This window comes from Python bivittatus, unplaced genomic scaffold, assembly GCF_059951505.1.
Source record: "Python bivittatus isolate LINGU-HERP-01145 unplaced genomic scaffold, Pbiv_v1 ctg000070_np1212, whole genome shotgun sequence".
NCBI classification, from domain to species: Eukaryota; Metazoa; Chordata; class Lepidosauria; order Squamata; family Pythonidae; genus Python; species Python bivittatus.
The window spans coordinates 21,104,851-21,127,887 of NW_028277034.1; the positions used below are offsets into that span (position 1 = coordinate 21,104,851).

Below are 23,037 nucleotides of genomic sequence, written 5' to 3' on the forward strand. Positions count from 1 at the left end.
AGAAATATCCTGTCCTTTATACAAATTAGAATAATACTGATGACAAGCTTTTTGTATAGCCAGATTGTCTGTTAAAACTGTATTTCCCTCCCAAAGCTTCAATATCATCCTCTTTTCTTTCTCCTTCCTTAATTTATAAGCTAATCACTTTCCTGGTTGGTTTGCAAATTCAAAATTCCTTTGTTTTACATAATTCATTTTGGTTTCTATTTCTCTTACTGTCAACATAGATAGCTGTTGCTGTAATCATTTGATTTGATATAAAATGCTTGTCTTTGTCATCAATTCCTTTAATTTTTTTTTCTCTTTTCTCTTAATTGCTAAAATAGTTTGTGTTTTTATTTCTGCTTTTTTTCCCCAAATCTGTATTATATTGGATGAAACAACTTCTAAAAAAAGCTTTACTTGTATCCCAAACTGTTTTTAATTCTGTGCCTTCATTTGAACTTTTTGTACAATCTTTCACTATCTAGTCTTTTTGTAATAATGTCTCATTTAATCTCCACCTGAAAATAGTAGTTTTCATTTTAAGAGTGAAGCCCACTGGATTATGATCAAAAAAAGTTTTTGGTAAAATCTCAACTTTGGTTGTCCTAGCAACTAGGTCCTTTGAAATCCATATCTACTCTTGAAAATGATCTATATCTTTCAGTGAAATAAGTATATTCTCTAGAATTGCCATTTTTTTGTCTCCAAATATCCATTAAAGTTAAATTGTCCATCAAGTCGAAAAAACTGTTGGGTAATCTTCTACCTTGAGTAGTTTTAATTTTCTTCTCAGATGTTTTGTCTAACAACACCATTCCAATCTCCCATCAAAATCCAGTTCTCCTATGAAATTTATCAATAGTTACATAAGTTGTTTATAAAAAATTCCTTTATCTTCATTTGGAGCATAAATTCCTAAAAGTAGAGTTTTAAATCCATGTAGTTCAATTTCCAACCCCACAAATCTACCTTCTTGATTAGTCAGTATTAGCTGTGGTTTTAAATGGGGGTTAACATATAAGACAACTCCACTCGTTTTTTTGGTCCTACTGAAATAAATTTTTCTCCCAAATTTTACATATTAAACATTTTGTATCTCTATTTCTAATATGAATCTCTTGCAAACAAATTACGTCTTTAGTTTTTTCAAATAGTAAAATACTTTTTTCTTTTTGTGAGGGAGGGTAGCCCCATGTATATTTCACATTAGGCACTTATAATCTATCTTTCAGCAAATCATTTAGAAAAATCCATGCCGGTAGTGCCTGATCCCAAATCGTCCCTCTCCAGCTCCTTTACCTGTCACAAATGTTGGTCACTTTTCTTTGGAATTTCCATTTGGACCTCTTCCAAATCTCCTTTAAATTTTTCCAGAAATTCTCTAGCCTTTTGAATAGCATTCAGTCAAAATCTCCTCTGTTGAAAAGTAAAAGTTACACCTTCCAACTTCTCCCAAGGGAATGGAATCTTCTTCTGCTTTAATACCTCAGTCAGGAAAGAATAATCTTTTATGTAAAATTCTATAGGAGTTTCTTTCAAAATAATTATATCTATGTTATCAATTTTTAATCTTGATATAAAATACTGTTGCAAAACTTGATCTCTTGTATTCTTCCTTACAATACGCACTATAACATCTCTTGGCAGATGTCTTATTGTAGCAAAATGTGAATTAATCTGATATGCTTTATCAATTTCCTCTCCTGTCTCTTCCTCTTCCCAATCTAAGAGTTCTGACAAAGCTTGAACCATCTGTCTCTTAATATCTTCATTTGGAATCTCTGGTATAGCTCTAAATTGCAGGGAAAATTCTTTCTCTCAGTTCCAAAAAAAGCCAAATTATCCATCCCTCTTTCATATTGTAAGTTTCTGATTGCTGGTTTATTCTCCAAAATTTCCATTCTGTCATTTGTTTTATTTTTCCAGACATTTGTTTCATATCTACAGTCATTTGTTTTACAAAAATATCCATCTTGTCCAGTCGAAAATTTAGCATCCAATTTAGCATCTAATGAGTCAGTCAGTATAACTCCCATTTCATCAATCATAGATTTAAGTAGATTGGCAGAAATTGGTTTATCTTCTCTTCTTCATCTTCCCTTTCCATTGGTTGCTCTATAGAAGCTCTTCTAGCCTCCAATTCGGTATGTGTTGCCATTATAAAAATCTGAAGAGTATAGATGTAGCATTGAAAAGGGAAAAAGAACCTCCCAGGAAAAATTATCCAATAACCCTTTAAGAGTGTAATTCCAAACAATTGCCAGCAGGTGACTGCTGGAGCTAAAGTACACTTAGCTCCAGAAAGAAAAAAAGACAAAGAGAAAATAGAATAATTACAGGTAATTGCCAGCAGGTATCTCTGTTGAGAATAAACTCAACTAAAAATAAACTAGACAGATTGTTGTTTCTCTTTGATGTATAATCCCATCCAATTGCCTGATCACTTATATTAAACAACAAACTTTCTCATGGAAGAATGGAGCCCTGTTAAAGTAGCTATGATTTTAGCAAAGTTGATTCTTGAAAAAGTAAACTTAAACAAAAAAATTAAATCTCCCCATTTCCCCATTGTTAACTTTCTTGTGCCACTTTAATTGTTGGCTTTTTGCGAATAATCCAAAAATATTATTTTAAATCTGCAAATCTTTTCAAAATTTATAGTCCCCCCCAAAAAAGAAAAATACCAGAGAAATACTTATCTACTGTAAGAAGAAGCCTCTCTTAAAGCAAAGAATAATTACAATATAAAAGTATGATAAAAATGGAGGTTGGTCAGTTTCAGTGTCCTTTAGCAGTCTGCTCCTCAGCCTCGAACAAAGATGGAATCCTCGCCTCCCAGCCACTCCATTCGTAAGCTTCTCACAAAAATCTCTTTCCTTGTGACTTACTCATGAGGAACCGCTGTCTGGAGATCAAATAGGCTAATTTCAAATTTCCTCCTTTATCTGGAGGAATTTAAGGCGTCCTGTGATCCTGCTGGGTGATAAACAGCTGAGGAGCCGTCTCTGTGATCCAAAGATGATCAAATTTCCATGCCAGCTACCAAATGTCATTTCTGGAATTTTGGATTGGGATCCTGTATCAGATTTGATGGACTCTAATACCTTGACCTTATGCACTATGAGCAGTAGGAATTCTGAAGGAAGACTGACAGTTACGTGTCAAATTTTTGAGAATTAGCCATTCAAATAGCATTTTTTTACATTCAGTGTGTAGGATTTTGTTCCCATATCTACAACCTGTCAGTTATAATTATAGTGAGACAAGCTGTTTTGGTAATCGATATATATTCATTATTTTGTTTTTCACATTGGATAGGATTCATTTTTTAAAAAAAAGAGATCAGAAATTTAAGAGCTGATACTGGTAGAATTAAAACATACACAAATAAGCAATGCATATATTCTCCAATGTTATAAGCAAGACTGCCTCATCATAATTCTCATATGTATAGAATTAACCTTCTTTGTATGTAATTATTTCCAGTGAGTACGTGTAAGAGGAAAAAGATTTCAGTGATATTTGTTTCCCTCACTTTTCTGAGTGAGGTCATATAAGACTCGCAAGGGACACGTGTCAAATATTACAGTTACCATAGCTTTCTTTTTCAAAGAGATTGATTCTTTAGTCTGTCACTTGGAATGTGGACACATTAATAAATGTTTACCTAACACTGCAAGCTGGACAAAGAGATAGAAAAAGGCTGCAAATGAATGGTTTCTCCAGTTTGCGTTCTCTGTATATTTCAAAAAATAATATTTTATATTATTTTAAGGAAATCTTTTGCATTTGTCATTTTGAACTAATATCTTTGTGTCTGTCTTTTTGTAACCCTTTGCTAGCTAAATTAATTCTGGTTTCCATTAATAAAAGTAGGATTTGGGTTAATCATGAGTAATTTTTTTTCCATTTAGATTCAGTAGGAAAAGTATCTCAGTAATATGCAGGGCTGATTTAATAAGTATACAATAAGTCTTATTCTGTAACTGTAGTTAGATCATTGTCTATGTAAGCTATTTTAGCCATTGCTTATGACTTTTAAAAACTCTTTTGTTTAGCGTTATCTACAAACTTCTTGCTTCAAAAAGTGAAGGGATCAGAGTACAAGCACTTAAGGTGATGGGTTACTTTTTAAAGCATCTGGCACCCAAGTAAGTATTAGATGGAAACAATAGTAAGCCATAAAAACACCTTAAATATTATTTTTCTGGAATGTTTTCTCATTGATTTTATATTGTTGAAGGAGATATTTATTAATTTATTTAGGAATAGTTATTAATTATATTATAATATAATGGCAGCAGGTGCTCTGGACTGATGAGTCAAAATTTGAAATGATTTATATTAATAATTATTGCTGAAATGAATAATTATTATTATTCCTGAAAGATGGATTAATGAATATATACAATACTGTGCAAAAGTTTTAGGCAGGTGTGAAAAAATGCTGTAAAGTAAGAATGCTTTCAAAAATATATATTGTAATTGTTTATGTTTATCAATTTACAAAATGCAAAGTGAGCGAACAGAAGAGAAACCCAAATCAAATCAATATTTGGTGTGATCACCCTTTGTCTTCGAAATAGCATAAATTCTTCTAGGTACACTTACACACAGTTTTTGAAGGAACTTGGCAGGTAGGTTGTTCCAAACATCTTGGAGAACTAACCACAGGTCTCCTGTGGATGTAAGCTTCCTCAAATCCTTCTGTCTCTTCATGTAATCCCAGACAGACTCCATGATGTTGAGATCAGGGCTCTGTGGGGGCCAAACCATCACTTCCAGGACTCCTTGTTCTTCTTTATGCTGAAGATAGTTCATCATGACATTGGCTGTATGTTTGGGGTCGTTGTCCCGCTGCAGAATCAATTTGAGGGCAATCACACACCTCCCGAATGGTATAGCATGATGGATAAGTATCTGCCTGTATTTCTCAGTATTGAGGACACCATTGATCCTGACCCAAACTTGCAAGAACCTCCACCTTGCTTCACTGTTGCCCGCAGACACTCATTATTGTACTGCTCTCCAGCCCTTCGGCAAACAACCTGCCTCCTGCTACAGCCAAAGATTTCAGATTTTGACTCATTAGTCCAGAGCATCTGCTGCCATTTTTCTGCACCCCAGTTCCTATGTTTTCATGCATAATTGAGTCACTTAGCCTTGTTTCCACATCAGAGGTATGGCTTTTTGGCTGCAATTCTTCCATGAAGACCATTTCTGGCCAGACTTCTCCAGACAGTAGATGGGTGTACCTGGGTCCCACTGGTTTCCACCAGTTCTGTGCTGATGGCACTGCTGGACATCTTCCAGTGTCAAAGGGAAGTAAGCATGATGTGTTTTTCATCTGCTGCATTAAGTTTCCTTGGCCGACCATTGTGTCTGTGGTTCTCAACGTTGCCCGTTTCTTTGTGCTTCTTCAAAAGAGCTTGAACAGCACATCTTGAAACCCTAGTCTGCTTTGAAATGTTTGCCTGGGAGAGATCTTGCTGATGCAGTCTTAACTACCTTGTGTCTTGTTGGTGTGCTCAGTCTTGCCATGGTGTATGACCTGTGACATGAAACTGTCTTCCACAACCTCACCTCCGTAGCAGAGTTCGGCTGTTCCTCACCCAGTTTTAAGCCTCCTACAAAGCTGTTTCTGTTTCAGTTAATGACTGTGTTACAACCTAGATATGAAATTGATGATCATTAGCACCTGCTTGGTATAATGGTTAATCATACACTTGACTGTAATCCTACAAGATCCCTGACTTTGTGCACGTGTACAAAGTGTGCAAGTGTAAGAATTGATGCTGGTTTGAAGCCAAAGGGTAGTCACACCACATATTGATTTGATTTAGATTTTTCTTCTGTTCACTTACTTTGCATTTTGTAAATTGATGAACATAAACAATTACAATATATATTTTTGAAAGCATTCTTTCTTTACAGCATTTTTTCACACCTGCCTAAAACTTTTGCACAGTACTGTATAGACACATATACATATATATATATACAGTGGGGCAAAAAAGTATTTAGTCAGCCACCAATTGTGCAAGTTCTCCCACTTAAAAAGATGAGAGAGGCCTGTAATTTTCATCATAGGTATACCTCAACTATGAGAGACAAAATGGGGGGAAAAATCCAGAAAATCACATTGTCTGATTTTTAAAGAATTTATTTGCAAATCATGGTGGAAAATAAGTATTTGGTCACCTACAAACAAGCAAGATGTCTGGCTCTCACAGACCTGTAACTACTTCTTTAAGAGGCTCCTCTGTCCTCCACTGTGGGGTCAAAATGATCACAAGAACGGTGAGCAAAAATCCCAGAACCACACAGGGGGACTTAGTGAATGACCTGCAGAGAGCTGGGACCAAAGTAACAAAGGCTACCATCAGTAACACACTACGCTGCCAGGGACTCAAATCCTGCAGTGCCAGACGTGTCCCCCTGCTTAAGCCAGTACTTCTCCGGGCCCGTCTGAAGTTTGCTAGAGAGCATTTGGATGATCCAGAAGAGGATTGGGAGAATGTCATATGGTCAGATGAAACCAAAGTAGAACGTTTTGGTCTAAACTCAACTCGTTGTGTTTGGAGGAGAGAGAATGCTGAGTTGCATCCAAAGAACACCATACCTACTGTGAAGCACGGGGGTGAAAACATCATGCTTTGGGGCTGTTTTTCTGCAAAGGAACCAGGACGACTGATCCGTGTAAAGGAAAGAATGAATGGGGCCATGTATCGTGAGATTTTGAGTGAACACCTCCTTCCATCAGCAAGAGCATTGAAGATGAAACGTGGCTGGGTCTTTCAGCATGACAATGATCCCAAACACACCGCCCGGGCAACGAAGGAGTGGCTTCGTAAGAAGCATTTCAAGGTCCTGGAGTGGCCTAGCCATTCTCCAGATCTCAACCCCATGGAAAACCTTTGGAGGGAGTTGAAAGTCCATGTTGCCCAGCGACAGCCCCAAAACATCACTGCTCTAGAGGAGATCTGCATGGAGGAATGGGCCAAAATACCAGCAACAGTGTGTGAAAACCTTGTGAAGACTTACAGAAAACATTTGACCTCTGTCATTGCCAACAAAGGATATATAACAAAGCATTGAGATGAACTTTTGATATTGACCAAATACTTATTTTCCACCATGATTTGCAAATAAATTCTTTAAAAATCAGACATTGTGATTTTCTGGATTTTTTTCCCCATTTTGTCTCTCATAGTTGAGGTATACCTATGATGAAAATTACAGGCCTCTCTCATCTTTTTACGTGGGAAAACTTGCACAATTGGTGGCTGACTAAATACTTTTTTGCCCCAGTGTGCGTGTGTGTGTGTGTGTGTGTATATACTGTATATATACACACTGTATATATAGAAAGAGAGATTAAGAGAGAGAGAGAGAGAAATGAACTAGAATATTAGAATATCTTTGCTGATATTGCAATTTACAGACAATTGGATCTTAGCCAAGTATTCATAAACTTGTCTTACCCACACTTTTTTCTTTTAATATTCCCCCATAGTTAACCATAGTTTTTCACTGTAACTAAACCATAAATCTATTATGACTTTCAAAGAAGCTAGAACATGATACCATAGTTTAAATTTGATTTGCATATTCTGGGTTGTTTGGAAGTTATTAACCGTAGTTTTTCCTGATATAAACATAACAAGCTGTTGTTAACTATGATTTGTTTGCTTGCTAAAAAGTAGAAGCAAAGCAGGGTGTTCCAAGCAATTGTGTGCATGCCTTTATTTTATAAAGGTTTTATTATTTGAATATAGAGATTTAATTTCCACAAGAACAATGGAATTTTCTGATTAACAAACATCTCTGAGCTGAGACTTGGAAAATTATAGTTCTCCTTTTTCATAGTATAAAAATGTTGACTATAAAATAAATGAGCATGGGGAAGAAAAGGAGGATGGTTCTGGTCTAAATATTGTGAGTGATATTTCCTCAAAAACATATTTGACAAGTTATTTCTTATTCTTATTCTTATTTAATTTTCATTTTAATTTTAGGAGGAAAGCAGAAATTATGATTGGGCATGGACTGTTTTCTCTTCTGACTGAGAGACTTACTCTTCAAACAAACTTAATTTCCATGACTATATACAATGTACTTTTTGAGGTAAGAAAGTTAAAATGTGTAGTTAGGAGGAATTAAATATATGCTGATTTGTTCCAGATAATAAAATTTGGATTTCTTATTTCTGTTTCAGAAAAATACCAGTTAGCAAATATAAATGCTTAACTTGAAAAAGAAAACTTGAATAATTCAATACTTAATTTGAATAAAAATGTTAATTTAATAAAAAATAATAGTTCTATTGTCAAACAGATCTTTCAATATTACCAAAGTAAGTTTTAGATTGGTATGATGTGATATGATAATGTGCCTATGTGTGTGTGTGCACGTGCATTTGTGTGTGTGTGTGTGTGTGTTGTGGGGAAAATAGAGGCAGGAGTATTAGATATGTTCGCCACCTTGAGTTATATATATTAAAATGGCAGGATGATGATGATTGATGATGAGGATGATGATGATGATGATGATATGAAAAGTTTTTATTATGGCAGTTAACTGACAGCTATACAACCTTGGAATGCACCACTGAAACATTCTTCAAGTTAAGACAAGAGTGGCCAATTTGAGGCCCCAAGGCCACATGAGGCCCTCACATTTCTTTTTGCAATCCATCTGGAACCCCTTCTAACCAATTCATCTAAATGTTAGATCTTTAAGAAATGTCATATAACTGAAGCTCCACAGACACCCTAAAAATAATTGTTTTGACTTCTTCCAATTTCTGTTCCATCTTTTGCCCATAGAATTGATTTTGTAGCTCTGACTCTCCTGTGCCAGAGCTAAAGGAGTATAATGTTGCTGTCCATTATAAACAAATAATTTGGGTTGTTTATCATCAGAATGGTCCAGTAATAAGCCTCTTGATGCTTTAATACTTTTTATTTATTTGAATGAACTGTTTAGTCTTTAAAATGGACTTTCATAGACTTATTACATTTTTGTTATTGTTTTTCTATTGAGTATCCTATTATTTTAAGCTTACCTCCTATCTGAGGTGGGCAGTGTTACCTGAGCAAGGAAAAATATTATAATGAAGCATTTTATTTACTTAGAAATAAGTCATTCTTCCTGCTTGTCATCTAGAGCTAATTTTATTTATTGAGATAATTATTTTAGAGATCAGAATCTGGCTGTTATTAATGGAACACTTAAAAATATTATTTCAATTCAATATTACATTTTTTCCTAATATCATGTTCTTTTTTCTTTTTCTTCAGATACTTATTGAGCAGATTTGTACCCAAGTGATGCATAAACAGCATCCTGACCCAGATTCAACAGTGAAAATACAAAATCCCCGTAAGCATTGGTGCTTCTTTGAGATAAACTGTAAAGGACTTGTAAATAGTGCTTTATATGTTTCAAAAAGGGATAAAAGTGTACTAGAAAGCATATTTCTTTCTCTTATTTATGTTTGTATAGGTACCTTGGGAAGTGTTGTCGCTTTGAAGTATTTTTTAAAGTTTTTTTTAGAAATAGGATATTTAGACTTCAGTAGCGGTTTCAATTCTATCATAAATCTGACAATTTAATTTGGTATAATATCATTGGAAATTAATTTCATTATTAATTTCCATTCTAAATTAAGTGTACCATTGTTGGAGAAAAAAGGGCCTGATACCTCAGTTTCTCAGATACTTGAAAGTTACTTCAGTGGAATGGTTAGTTAGTTTAATTTTTGATCAATGTGAGAGTTGTTAACCTGATGACAGCTAAAATGTTGGTGGAAATGAGGCTATACACAGAAGCCCCATAACCAACAGCCTTCTCATTTTTAGCTCTAACCCAGCAATAGGTTTTTAAGCAAGTTCATTCAGATGCATTTATAATATTTTAGCAATCTAGAAACATGTCTTATCAGAGTTCTTGTTCATAGGGAAGCTTGCAACGGTATTTAGGTTAAAATGCATCCAGCCTACAGAATTTCATTATCATTGTTTTATATTGGGAGGCCTTAAATATTTATCATTGTTTTACCTATTACATCTGTTGATTAAATACCTGCATAGGATTGTTGTGGCAAAGAATAGTAAGTACAGAATTATTTATTACTTTGGGTTTGATCCCAGAATGTGCTTTGGAGCAAGTATGGACATGACCATGTTTACAACTCTTTAAGGAACTGATTCTTTTACCCTTTTCTGAGGATTTGTTAGTTTAATTTTTGATCAGTGTGAGAGTTGTTAACCTGTACATATGAGAGCTAAACCATGCTATCCTGGGAAAAGATGCAGCTATAACAATAGGATAATAAAATTCAGTTCTTCACATTGAACAGTAAGGGATACTATCACTACTAAACTTGAAAGTACTTTAAGATTTGTCTAAGACAAATAGATACAGTTAAATGAGTTGTGGGAATGGAGGAATGCCTGCATGTAGAGAATATAATATAGCGTTTACAATTTTCCAAAAATGCTATTACTAATTACAACAGAAGGATTTAGTCTGAATTTAGTATCATCTTGTCTTAATTGATAATATTCTCTGCTATAAAAGTATACTTGAAAATGCAATCATTACCCATCAATAAATATGTACTGTCCAGCTTATCTGATTTCTGCCTCTTAGTAGTGGTCACCCAGATGTCTTTGGGAAACTCATCAATAAGATTTTTTTTCTTTTTGGCGACTTGTGCCCAACAAGCAATTAACAAAAGTATTGGACGTTTGCAGGTTGCTCTATGAATAAATTGCATTTTAAGGTGCATGATACCCAAACCAGAATAAAGATACAAGGAAAAAGATTTCTTCTGAATGACCAATATGTCATCTTCCATTACTTAATACCCACAGTTCAGTGTCTTGGTGAAAGCACTATAGAAAATGATCCAGGAATAATTTCAAAAGTTATACTTTGCTTCTCTTCGCATGCCCATGTAGCCATTTTTTAACTTGGGGGGAAGGAGGAGGAATTAGAATGAGGGAGGTGAAAATCTTATTTTCAGGCTGACTTTTTAAAATGTTATGTTTTCCACAGAGGTTTTGAAAGTTATTGCTGTTTTGCTGCGTAATTCCCCACAGTGCTCAGAAACCATGGAAGTCCACCGAGTCTTCCTATCAGACATGATTAAGCTTTTTAATAGCAGCAGGGACAATAGGAGGTAAGATCATTATATATACAGTAATATAGCTTAGAAAGCTGTCTCTTCAAGCTGTATGATGCAAAAGTTGTTTTTAAACTAGAGACTGGGTCTCAAATTATCCGTGTGGTTCATTCAATTGCAGGTTGTATTTGGTGTTTTTTATGTTATGAATTCCTGTTGATGTTCAAGACAAAACTTTAGTTGTCTTTGAGTTGCATTTTCTTGCTTTCTTCAAAGTTAATTTGCAATATGTGTTGACAATTTTTCAGGAGTTTACTACAGTGTTCTGTATGGCAGGAATGGATGCTTTCCCTTTGCTATTTTAATCCCCAAAGCTCTGATGAACAGAAGATAACAGAAATGGTGTATGCCATTTTTCGAATACTACTTTATCATGCAATCAAGTATGAATGGGGTGGCTGGCGTGTTTGGGTGGATACCCTAGCAATTACACATTCAAAGGTAAGTTGTGCAAAAACAATTCTAACTCTATGATTTTTGTGAAGAACTTGCACAATTTGGTGGGTTTAGGACAAAAATGTTACACTAAAATGATACATTTAACTATATAGAACAAAATTAAGGAAAGTGTCCAAATTTCATAAAGCAACAATTAAATATTTTAATACAGTGCTTGTGTAGTGTCATGTACGGTATGAGAATAGCTAATCTGAAGTTCAGAAAAGCTTTTGTTTTATTATGAACTGCCTATGCTGTTGAACCACATAAATTTGAAACACAAGGTGGCGCACCTTGTCTATTTCTATGTTAGAATGATACCATTTCGTTATATGGAGGGGCTGAGCAACAAATTACTACAGTCTGATGAAACTGAAGCAAAATCTGTTTCAATCCAAACAAAGAGAGGAAAGGTTGCTAGAAGGTTTCTTCTTGAATAAGAAATAAAACAATTTTCCCACTACCGGTATAAAGTTGTTGTTTTTTTTAACCATAATATTGTGATGGAAAGTTTGTGAAGTTTTCTCTAATGGTGGTAACCTCCCTTTAACTGAGGAACAGATTCTAGGATAAAGTTGTGATGGCTACCACTGTGCTTTCTTCTTCTGTTCCCCCAAATATTTTTAATATAGCTCTGGGTGGATTTCCATATGGGGATTTACAGTGTAAGAAAAATGAAGGTTCTCCCCCCCCCCCCCCATTACACCAGTGCATGAATTATGGGACACCTGGTGTGTTGACAGCACAGTTCAGGTACAAAAATTGTTCTTTCAGCTATGTGGATGTGAATGCCTTATGAGACCATCATATTTATAAAGTGAAACAACAGATACTCTCTTCCCAGATTGTGATTTTACTTAAATAGATTGTATTTAAAAAAGTGTGTATGAATATGGTCCAAAATAATACATGGCACCAACTGTTCGATAATTAAGTTTCTTAGGTAATATTTAGAAATACATTTATTTTTTTTAATTGTAGAGATTGAAATTAACATTAATAATTTACTTAAATCAAATGAATAGTGTACAGGGAAGTTAAATATTTTCTGATATGCTTTTTTTCTCTTGTTTTGTTCATACTGAATCTTGTTAATCGCATAGCTGTTTTTTCACCATTAATACATGAGTACCCGTAACTTTACATTCAGTTTAGTATTAGTCATTTGAAATTAATTTAATGTTGATTCAAGGTTTCCATACAGGATCAACATAAGCATTTGGTTATGAGTTGATAGACATTTGCAAGAAGAAAAATATTTAAACTGCTAATAACTCTAGACATAAATTCTTGCACTGTACTTAAATGGTACAGATAAAATGGTCTTATCATATGAATGTTGCCAAGTAGAACATACATGTATATGTATATGTCACATATATAGTAGTATGTACATGGTGTAAGAAGCAACACTTTTCAGTTTCTGCATTACTGTCAGGCCTAGCCCAAGGAACTCCAGGAGACCATGTAGATTCAGTTCAGCAATGTTTATTAGCTACAACTTCTAGCAAGAATCTTCCCAGACTGAAACCTCAGTTCCGAAAGTCAGCCAGTCAAAACAGAGTGAATTCCTCAGGGAGGTGCCAGCCTCATCCTCTTATCTCTTCCTCGCCCCTCAGGAGACGAAAGAGGATGTTTCCCTCCCTGAGTTTGGCCTTCATAATTCCATTCCATCACATTTACATATATTTTGATAGTTCATATATTCTCATTCTGACATATTGTTATGGTAAATTATAGTTTATCAAACTTAATTTTTCAGTCTTTCAATTCCAATAAAATAATAAAAATTAGCTTTTGCTAAGACTACTATTTTTATTATTTGTTTCTTATATTCTTTTGTACTTACTCATTTGAGGGTCAGTCTCTGCTTGACATTAACTTAATGTTGATTCAAGGTCTCCATACAGGATCAGCATGAGCATTTGGTTATGAGTTGATAAACATTTGTAAAGTGTAAGGTGGGATGGCCAAGTGATGGTGGGAAAAATTTCAAGGGCAAAAAGAATCTGCCGGAGATTGGAACCATCATCAGACAGCATTTTTGGTTTGTTACCAGAGTTAATTTCAGAGTGGTCAATTTATGATAGTGAAAGTGAGAGTGTTTCAACTGCTAATCCAGTCAAATTTCATATATGTACAGTTCTTTCTTTAATGATTGAGTTAGGTCAGCCACTGTTTTACATTTCTGTCTTATAATTGCAAGGGTTAGGCATGCATATGCTTCAGGTTAATTCACTTTAATTATCCTTGTGACATACCACTTGCATGAAATAAGTTTTATCTGCCCCGGTGGTCAGTACCATTGTAATGTATATTCTTGATTATTGTTATATTGTTTCTCATCCTCTGGTTTTTCTTTATATACCATTCTGGACCATTGGGAGTAGAGTAACATAGAAACATTAGTAGTAAAATAAATAGCCTGTTTTAATTAAGTCTCTCTGTAAGTGTTCTGAAGACAAGGATCCTCAAAACTTAGTCTTTCTTAAAAAATTAAATGCGTTAAAGGGTTGTTATTGAATCCTGAATTTTCTGAAAGTGTGAATTAGTTTGAATAAGTGAAGCATTTTTTTAGTGTTTCAAAATGTCCGAATCTATAAGACAATATTTCCTTAAACTGAGTCACAGAAATTGCTTTTAAAATTAGTTTTTGTACACCTTAATTCATATTTCAGCTCTATTCATTTATGCATCAGCCACTACCTATTCATACACTACTGTGTAATTCTACTTTTGGTAAAGAGCTTGTGTGGAAAGAACTAGTGTTGCAAAATTGGATAGATTTTGCAGAGCTGCACATCAAGATACATGGAGCTGCTATAAAAAGCCAAAGAAACTCAATTGCAATTTTATTGTCCAGTTTGATAGATTTCCTGCCACCTTTGTAGCAGGGAAGCCGTTTGTCACTGTAGCCTCTTTTCCAACTGCAGTACTACGCTTTATAAGCAGTGATGGCTTTTGTGGCATAATTGCACTACATAGGCTTCTTTTGCTCTCAGGATTTGAAGGTGTACATAATCCTATTAAAGCTAGAGCCTGTTGTAATGCTTTGATTAAAAAAAAAAAAGGTTCCCTATTTTTATATGTTCTCTCCCTCTACTTTCTGCTCTTTTCATTATAGTAGTTTGTAAAATAATTTGATTTTTATCATGTATAGTTTCTGCATTTGTCCTAAGAAGAATTTACCACAAAAGCACCTAAATAGAAATATTAGCTATATTCCTATTGTAATAATTTCTTCTATGATTTTTTTCAGTTTTGAACATGTTTGTTTCTTCTTTACTTTTGCTAAATCCTTGCAAAACCTTAAGATGAAATTATTTTCGAAAAATGTATTTTGAAAATAACTTAGATAATTTATTTTTTATTAATCCCAAAAGGAATAAATTATATTTACTTTTTAGTGTAATTTGAATTATGTATCAGTATATATTTAAAATACTTATTGATACAGTAATTTATGTCACAGGTAATTTTAGTTTTGTCTATAGCTACAGAATGTTTAGAAAGCACTTAACCACAAAGAATTGAGAATTAAAATGCAGTAAATTAAAACAAGGAATAAACTTTTGCTTTATATTTAATGTTATGGAAAAGTGTAAGATTGAATAAGATGCCAGATATTATCACTCAGTAGAACTGATGTCCATAAAATTAAGTTGAATTATATAGCTATTTGCTTGACTTGCCCAGCCTTGCAGATGCAGACAAATTGAAAAGAGAAGACGAGCAAAAATGATTTGTTGTCTAGGATTGATTTATGAGAAAAGATTAAAGAGTGAAAGTGTGAGAAGAGGATAGTTGAATCTTGGAATGGGTAGATTTGCCACATAGAGCTTGAAAATGGCAGACATTGAAGGCCTGGGCTGTTCTTATCCCAGTGGAATAACTTGAGCAATGGAAGCAGTAAGATTAGAATTCATATAGACCTTTAGAAATTAAATATGGAAAGCACTCCTGTAAAATAAGAATAAAACTTTGGGACAAGATTGGAAAGGTAATGGAAAAAATCTGGAATTTAATACATAACCTTTGACTTAAACAGCTATCCAGTATATTGACCACTGGTGAAAATACATTTACCCATCAGTGTGTCTGTAGGATTCTCCCTAAATATTCTACAGTATCAGAGGTTCCTGCTTCATATGTTGGCTTCTATTATAAAAATCATATTTCTGGATTGACTACCCATATATTTTAATTATGCTGTCTAAAATGAAGTATTTGGTCAAAATGTAAAACACACAATATTAATTTTAAATAGAATAAGGGAAGCAAAGAATATAAAATGGGAAAATAAAGGAATAACAGCACACTAACAATACCCTGGTGACTCTTAAGCTATAATTTGCAAAAGGTCCTTACTACTTTAGTTAAAAGCACCTAAGGGAAAAAAGAGAGAAAACATATGAGTATGTTTTTATGTAAGTTTAAAGAAAAAAATATGTTGAAAAATTGCTGTTGTTTCATGGGAATTACCTTCAAGCATATGGGAGGAGCAGAAGAAAATACTAGAAATAGGAGGTATAGGAAAAAATGGCAGGCCTACAGTTATATTGGACTGGAATGGCTAGAAATCATTAGACATGCAATAAAAGATCAGAACTGCAAAAGTACAGAAAGTCAAAATAAGAGTTAAATTTAGAAGCAATGCTTAAGCTGGATATTAAAAATAATACAGAATTAGTAAAATGTGTGCAATAGAAAAGCTACTGAGTTATAATTGTAACAAGAAAGAAACATTCTGAACAGGGAGCTTGGGTATGAAATGACTAAGTTTTTTCACTAATCCAAAGAATCATACCTCAGATCTTTATCACTAGTAAGTATGAAAAGGGTGATTTTTTTTTAAACATTAGAAAAATATTGCTACTGTGAACAATTCTTCACAAGCTTGCTGAATGTGAGCCAGCTGATTAAAAATAATATAAAAGTAATATATGGAGGGAAAACAGTTATGTAAAATTTATATATCATGTGTATTTAGATTTAAGTCATCTTACATGGCAAGAACCGAGGAATAATAGCTTTGCTGTATATTTAGTTGAAATATATCCAACTTGCAATATACCATATAATTTTTGAACATTCAATCCATACTAGTATAGCATTTGCTAGAAATTATCTGATATTCAATTTGTTCTGAATGATAAGATAATCAAAGACTAGAATTATCTTTGACTAGTCCCCAATTTGCTATTTTGGGGAATTGTCATGCAGCTAAACTTGTCCTTACCCACAACACAGGGTCACAAAACTCTGACATCTCTAGAAAGTAAGGAGGTAACATAGAACAGTCTGGTAATTGTGTAGCAAGTAATATCTTCTATTCATGTTATGTGGATGGGCAACCCTACTCCTTGCTCTGCCATAGCCATTTTGTAAAAGTGGCCACAATATAATGAACTGTAGTCATTATTATTCAGGAACTTGTTTACATGCATGCTTTCTTTCTCTCTCTTTATAAAAACAAAAACCAAACAAAACTCCACACAATTTGGGTTCTATCAAAAACAAAAACAGAAACCTCCCATAATTTAGGATCAGTACAGTGGACAAACAAAAGAATTGATTAAGAATACTGGGAAGGGTTAGTCTTCCCTTAAAGGAAATCTCCTGCGAAGAGTTAGCTACCATTAGTCATTGGTAGACACATACTTTGCATGCAGAAAATGCCATGTTCTATAGGTAGCAGACTTCTATAGATAGCAGATTCCTGTTCCACTAGAATAATTGGCCTCACTGGTAGATGGGATGCATCAGCTATTAACTCTACCCCTGTTTGTCCAGTTTCACCATCTTTTTCTTTTGTATCTAACATGCTGTGTGGACATATAAGAAGCCTAATTGTGATTAGAATCACAAGCTAATCATATTCTTTTCCAAGGAAGCAATGTTATGCAAAGCACACACACACACAAAAAGAAATAGTAACAAAGAAATTAAAGGCAAGAAATATGAAAAAGAAATCTAATCAACTTTATTTTATCCCAGTACTATTCACTGTAGCTATATTTCTATCTGAATAAACCATCATTGCTTTTACTATGGCCCTACATAGATTTTTGTTTTTTAGACACCTTTTATTTAGGGTTTCTTTCTGCTCCATCCAACTATAAGTTTCTCTGCCTTCCCCTTCCTCTCAACCCTTTCATGTAGTTTCAGTTAGGATTCAGGTCTGGACATAGGATTGAGACAGCATTGATTGCTCTCCTGGATGACATAGGTCAGGACCTGGATAGAGGCAGTGCAGCTTTCTTGGACTTTTTATAACTCTCAGTACCTTTCAGTACCATTGAGCACAGTATTTTACAGGACTGCCTGCAGGGATTGGAGGTGCTGTTTTACAATGTTTCTGTTCCTTACTCAGTGGGTAGGTTCAGTCTTTAGTGGTGGGGGTAAAAGGTCAGTCTGGTAGCCCTTGTCTTACGGGGCGCCACAGGACTCATTCCACTGTTTCTTGGTCTCTAACATGTATATGAAGCTACTGGGCGAGGTCATCTTACAGTTTGGGGTGTGATATCACTTGGCAAAGATACTAACTTTACATTGCTACCCCAGGCTTTAGTAGAGAAAGTGTATACTAGGCTGCCAAATTAGTTGTTGTACCTATCCCACATGCAGCATTCCATGCTAACAGTACTGGCCATTTTTGGTATATTTTTGTTAATATTCTGCAAGTTCAGTGAAGGCCCCGTTCTACATAAGCATGCTCATGCTAGTCAATTTCTAAATGCTAATTTCAGGGAATCCATACTTTGAATGCTATTTGTGCAAAATTATTTCCCTGACACGTTGTCACATATTTGTAATAAAGCATATGGATGCTGTATTTCTTCTCCATTGTGCTATTCTGTGCAAGTTAGAACCTCCAACAACTGCCTTGTAAGCCAATATATTGTCTGCATCCCAACAACCAAGAGGTACTACAGACTCAGGATACAGGATAAACAATAATTAATACCTACAGCAAATGGTAAAAAGCGTCAGTATTTTAGAGCTTTTAATTATATCTGGAAAGTTCTAGAAAAACAATATATAACTGTATACTTTCATTCAATTTATTATGCAGTGAATGTTTGGGAGGGTTGGTACTATGCTATGGCAGATTATTTCAGATTATGAGATCATAAATGTTTATCATGATAATATTTTGAAGTCATATAATGAGTATATTGAAGTTATACTATCACTCAAGACACTGAAAGAATCCTGGTGTTATGCCACTGAGTGCAATCCTCTTCTAAGTGCATGAATGCAAAATGAAGCTAACCTGTCAGAATGCTGCCTTTTCTTCAATATACAAAGGAAGGGAACCTCAGCACTTCCTGATGGCTAATGCTTTTGTCACCAGGAAGATCTCTCTAATACTCTAGACTCTGTCTGTAACTTAAATTTATTATTCCATGTCCTTACTATGGTTCACTACCTTTCTATATTAAAAACCATATAATAGAATAGAAGAGTACTACTGTGCCCCCCCGCTCCCCAGGTTTTTTTCTTTTCAAGGCTGAACATTCCCATTTCTCTCAGTATCTTCTTATAGTAATTGTTTGTAGTCTCCTATTCCAGTCCTTCTTTAAAAAATGGAACATAATGCACGATACTTAAACGGAGTTCCCAGGTAGACTTTTATCTGGGCAATTATTAGATTTACAGTGGGGCAAAAAAGGATTTAGTCAGCCACCAGTTGTGCGAGTTCTCCCACTTAAAAAGATGAGAGAGGCCTGTAATTTTCATCATAGGTATACCTCAACTATGAGAGACAAAATGGGGGAAAAAATCCAGAAAATCACATTGTCTGATTTTTAAAGAATTTATTTGCAAATCATGGTGGAAAATAAGTATTTGGTCAATATCAAAAGTTCATCTCAATACTTTGTTATATATCCTTTGCTGGCAATGACAGAGGTCAAACGTTTTCTGTAAGTCTTCACAAGGTTTTCACACACTGTTGCTGGTATTTTGGCCCATTCCCCCATGCAGATGATCTCTAGAGCAGTGATGTTTTGGGGCTGTCGCTGGGCAACACGGACTTTCAACTCCCTCCAAAGGTTTTCCATGGGGTTGAGATCTGGAGACTGGCTAGTCCACTCCAGGACCTTGAAATGCTTCTTACAAAGCCACTCCTTCATTGCCCGGGTAGTGTGTTTGGGATCATTGTTATGCTGAAAGACCCAGCCACGTTTCATCTTCAGTGCCCTTGCTGATGGAAGGAGGTGTTCACTCAAAATCTCACGATACATGGCCCCATTCATTCTTTCCTTTACACGGATCAGTTGTCCTGGTCCCTTTGCAGAAAAACAGCCCCAAAGCATGATGTTTCCACCCCCATGCTTCACAGTAGGTATGGTGTTCTTTGGATGCAACTCAGCATTCTCTCTCCTCCAAACACGACGAGTTGAGTTTAGACCAAAACGTTCTACTTTGGTTTCATCTGACCATATGGCACTCTCCCAATCCTCTTCTGGATCATCCAAATGCTCTCTAGCAAACTTCAGACGGGCCCAGACATGTACTGGCTTAAGCAGGGGGACATATCTGGTGCTGCGGGATTTGAGTCCCTGGCGGCGTACTGATGGTAGCCTTTGTTACTTTGGTCCCAGCTCTCTGCAGGTCATTCACTAGGTCCCCCCATGTGGTTCTGGGATTTTTGCTCACCGTTCTTGTGATCATTTTGACCCCACAGGGTGAGATCTTGCATGGAGCCCCAGATCAAGGGAGATTATCAGTGGTCTTGTATGTCTTCCATTTTCTAATTATTGCTCCCACAGTTGATTTCTTCACACCAAGCTGCTTGCCTATTGCAGATTCAGTCTTCCCAGCCTGGTACAGGTCTACAATTTTGTTTCTGGTGTCCTTCAACAGCTCTTTGGTCTTGGCCATAGTGGAGTTTGGACTGTGACTGTTTGAGGTTGTGGACAGGTGTCTTTTATACTGATAACAAGGTCAAACAGGTGCCATTACTACAGGTAACAAGTGGAGGACAGAGGAGCCTCTTAAAGAAGTAGTTACAGGTCTGTGAGAGCCAGACATCTTGCTTGTTTGTAGGTGACCAAATACTTATTTTCCACCATGTTTTGCAAATAAATTCTTTAAAAATCAGACAATGTGATTTTCTGGATTTTTTTTCCCATTTTGTCTCTCATAGTTGAGGTATACCTATGATGAAAATTACAGGCCTCTCTCATCTTTTTAAGTGGGAGAACTTGCACAATTGGTGGCTGACTAAATACTTTTTTGCCCCACTGTAGATCTGCTTAGCCTCTGTTAGATTATTGTATCATATACTCTCAGATTTAAGTTCTAAACACTAATTAATAGTACTACTGTTCCATGACTCTTTGATTTTTCTTATACATAATATCCATGTTTAACTTGCAGGTTAGAATATGTAACTCATGGTTGGAATACATTGTGGAAGTATAGTATCACTAAAATACAAGCGTTTGCCTGTATTTCATTACTTTAGCAGTATTTACAGCATATGTTATTTCAGTGATTATAAAAAACATAATTGACAGATATGATATGTTTTATAATCTGGAAAAACATCTTCCATAATACACATTTTAAAAATGGTACAACTAATGTTGTCAATTAAAATATTTTACAATTATGATAAACATAACTTCTTCTGTGTTCTGACAGTTAAATTCAATGCTGGGACTTAATACAGTCTTTTGATCTGTATAATAAGAAGCTTGCCAGTATGGGGGCTAAATGATTTGTTATGTTGGGGAAAGTGCCAAGCTTTTGTGTATATAGGACCTCAGTTTCTTTTTGACTGATTCATTTCCTTGGGATTGATATCAGCAGGTATTGGTGCCTGCAGTCAAATTTGATTTGTTTTCTGAATGGTGTGGAGAGTTTCCAGGCCTGAGCTGTTAGCATTGCTCCTAGGAGGGTGGAAAAACAGGTCAATAAAGCTCTCATTAAGATAAAAAATAGAAAGATTTGCTGGAATTATGAATAGCTTATTGATGGAATTTGTAGAACACAAGGTAATTTCCAGTAAATCTTGTAAAAATTAAAACAAAAAAACCAAAACGAATATTCTTTTGCTTAAGTGAATGGTCAGTCTCCTTTCACCTTGAATCTTGACTTCATCTTTGATGTGATATATACTAAAGATGCAGTGAATAACAAAAACTAAATCTTCATAAACATCTAACTTTTCATCATGTCATACTGTAATTCTAGCACCAAATGCATCATGATAGCCTTTTTGTAGTACATTCTAATCTTTCTGTCTAGCAATTAGTGAGTGCTGAATGTCAAATTAAGTTAAAATTAATGGCAGAGGGGAATCTTGTACTTATTAGCTTGAAACTGTCCGAACTGGTAGTGCATAGAGGAGCTTTCCAAATGTTGCAAATGGCTATAGATTAGGTATCACATGATTGTGAAGATTAATGAATAGGCTTTTAGCTTGCTAATTTAAAGCAATACCTGGTAATTAATTCTGAATTATCAGTGGCACATTTGCAAATACCTAAAGGGAAATATAAAATTAAAGATAAGGTACATGTAAAATTCCCTTGGCTAACATAATAGCTTTCAAGTTGTCATTGCAAGTTTACAGCAACAGGATTTCATGTCATGCTCAGATTAAATGGTGTTAGGGACCAGAGTCTAATGCTAATGATTAAAACCACAAATTTTATTTTATTTTTATTTTATTTATTAAATTTGTCCCTGCCCATCTCCCCCCAATGGGGGACTCTGGGCAGCTCACAACTCATTAAAAACAATAAATAAATATACAATTAAAAGCCTATATACACAATTACAAAAAATAAAGGAAAAGTCCAGGAGGCCGATGGTTCAAGGCAGCAATGCCAGGCCTCTAAGAGGCTAGCCAACCCCACACTTGATGACTTCTTTCCTCGCCCCAGGCCAGATGGCAGAGCCATGTCTTCAGATCGCTCCGAAAGGCCAGGAGTAAGGGGGCCAATCTCACCTCCGAGGGCAAGATATTCCAAAGGCTACAGCAGGGAAGGCCCCCCTTCTGGACCAGGCTAGTTGGAGCTCTTTTGCCGAGGGGGTCCGGAGCATGCCCTCTCTGTGTGATCGGGTGGGGTGGGTTGAAGTCATGGGGAAGAGGCAGTCCGTCAGGTAACCTGGTCCTGTGCCATGTAGGGCTTTAAAGGTGATGACCAACACCTTGAATTGGACCCAGAAGCAAATTTTCCTTTGGTTTTAAAGCAATAGACTGAAATAAACATGTTTTTTTGTGTGAAACAATGGGTGACATCTTATCCAGTTGTCTTGGCACAAAAGTTAAATTTAAGTATGTTATTTACCTTATTTCTTTATTAATGTGAATAACAAACTTCCTTCTCTCTACTCCATAAAAACTCAATATGTAATATAGATAATTTTCAGGAGATGCCAGGACTACTGAACAGGTTTCA

General features: G+C 35.2%; 1 protein-coding gene across 3 annotated transcripts in view; it reads left to right on the plus strand.

Moving 5' to 3' along the window:
* The window catches only part of LRBA (LPS responsive beige-like anchor protein), a 427,822-nt gene that overhangs the window by 76,628 nt on the left and 328,157 nt on the right, over nucleotides 1-23,037 (plus strand). For all 3 annotated transcript variants that reach the window (XM_088132764.1, XM_088132766.1, XM_088132765.1), the window contains exons 18-22: nucleotides 4,047-4,139; nucleotides 8,007-8,115; nucleotides 9,291-9,372; nucleotides 11,053-11,176; nucleotides 11,428-11,620. In XM_088132764.1, the coding sequence (XP_087988890.1) occupies nucleotides 4,047-4,139; nucleotides 8,007-8,115; nucleotides 9,291-9,372; nucleotides 11,053-11,176; nucleotides 11,428-11,620 (601 nt within the window). The remainder of the gene's footprint in view (nucleotides 1-4,046; nucleotides 4,140-8,006; nucleotides 8,116-9,290; nucleotides 9,373-11,052; nucleotides 11,177-11,427; nucleotides 11,621-23,037) is intronic.